Below are 1,903 nucleotides of genomic sequence, written 5' to 3' on the forward strand. Positions count from 1 at the left end.
CGAGCATGGCCTCAGTGGTCCAGTTACCAGCAATTAGAATGGTGCCAATCCTGTAAGTTAGTGAGTTGTACACAGACTGATTCCTCAGTTTGTCATGCAGATATCCTATCCTATCTCCTAGAAGTGGAAGGGACATTGAAAGGTCATCGAATCCAGCCCCCTGCCTTCACTAGCAGGACCAAGTACTGATTTTTTGCCCCAGATCTCTAAGTGGCTCCCTCAAGGATTGTATACACAACCCTGGGTTTAGCAGGCCAATGCTCAAACCACTGAGCTATCCCTCCCCGATACAGCACAGTAAGGCCAGGAAAGGGATTATTGTCACTTTGACTGTCCAGTCAGTGACTCAGGGAAGAGGGCCCAGCACCATGTCACCAGTCAGCTCTGCACGGAGGTCTGAGACCCAGAGCACCAGGAGAAAACTTTATGCCCCTTCATGAGTAAAGAGCTGGAGCAGCCTGTCCCGGATCTCTTTGGTCCTCACCCCATAGATGATGGGATTTAGCGCGGGGGGCATCAAGTGGTACACGTTGGCAATGAGAACATGGAAATGCCCAGGCACATTCTGGCCAAACCGGTACATGAGGGAGGACAAGAGACCTGGTATATAAAAGGCTAAAATGACAAAGAGGTGGGAGCTGCAGGTCCCAAAAGTCTTCAGCCGGGCGTCCTTTGTGGGGAGTCTGAAGATGGCCCTGAGGATCTGGGTATAGGACACGGCGATCAAAATCACATCCAGACCCATCACACAGAATAGCACAAAGAGGCCGTAGTAACTACTGATGCGGGTGTCGGCGCAGGCCAGATTCAGCATGGCTATATGCATGCAGTATGGCTGGGGGATGATGTTGCTTCGGCAATATGGCCACCGCCTGGCCAGGATGGGAATGGGCAGTACAACCGCGCAGCCGCGCAGCAACACAGCCAGGCCGATTTTGGCCACAACGGGGTTTGTCAGGATGGCGGAATATCTCAGGGGGTCGCAGATGGCCACGTAGCGATCCAAAGCCATGGCTACGAGGATCCCAGACTCCATCTCTAAGAAGCAGTAAATGAAGTACATCTGGGTGAAGCAGGCACTGAAATCAATCTCCCTGGAATTGAACCAAAAGATACTCAGCGATTTGGGCAGGGTAGATGTAGTCAGGACCAGGTCAGTGACAGCCAGCATGGAGAGAAAATAGTACACGGGCCCACGGAGGCTTGGCTCCGTCTTAATGATGAACAGGATGGTGAAGTTCCCCAAGATGGCTATGATGTACATGGTGCAGAAGGGGATGGAGATCCAGACGTGGGCTGCCTCCAGCCCAGGAATGCCCAGCAGGATGAAGGTAGAGGGGTTCTTGAAAGCAGTTGTGTTAGAATCTGACATAGAGTAGGGGAGAAGGTGTTCAACTCTGAGACAGAACGGTGTCTCCTGCATGTACCATACGTTCCCGTAACTTCCTGTATTTGCCCAGGGTCTAGGGTGATGGTTGCAGTAAAAATGCCTGTATGGAGACACAATGTTAATTTGAGACATTAAATGTACCACTGGGGGCTTTTCTAACGGGGGAAGCAGATTGGTTGATCTTCACACACTGAAAAATGACATGGGAGGAAAAATTTTGAGAGAATGAGAATTGGGTGTTCATTAGGAAGAGTTTATTAGATAGCTCGGAAGCCACAATTCCGCAGTTAAGAGTGTAGACAACTTTGGGTAAAAACTCGGTTCAGTGACAAGGTGAAGGCAGGAGTTGAGGGGGGGAAAGAAATATATAATCACACACACAAATAACTGGCTCTGTAATCTAGCAGAGAAATGCAGAGCAAGGCCCAATGGATGGAAGATGAAGCCAGACAAATACCAGCTGGAAGTAAGGGCCACATTTTTAACACTGAAGGTGATTAACATTTGGAACAA

General features: G+C 49.7%; 1 protein-coding gene across 1 annotated transcript; it reads right to left on the bottom strand.

Moving 5' to 3' along the window:
• Positions 1 to 424: 424 nt before the first annotated feature.
• On the bottom strand, positions 425 to 1,423 carry LOC135895380 (olfactory receptor 52E4-like). The gene has a single exon (XM_065423473.1). It carries the CDS (start codon positions 1,421 to 1,423, stop codon positions 425 to 427), a length of 999 nt encoding a protein of 332 aa, XP_065279545.1.
• Positions 1,424 to 1,903: the final 480 nt, after the last annotated feature.

Source organism: Emys orbicularis, chromosome 1 (assembly GCF_028017835.1).
Source record: "Emys orbicularis isolate rEmyOrb1 chromosome 1, rEmyOrb1.hap1, whole genome shotgun sequence".
Classification (NCBI taxonomy): Eukaryota; Metazoa; Chordata; order Testudines; family Emydidae; genus Emys; species Emys orbicularis.

Excerpts from the sequence above, each read along its gene's own strand:
- LOC135895380 (XM_065423473.1), bottom strand. The coding sequence starts at position 1,423 with ATGCAGGAGACACCGTTCTGTCTCAGAGTTGAACACCTTCTCCCCTAC.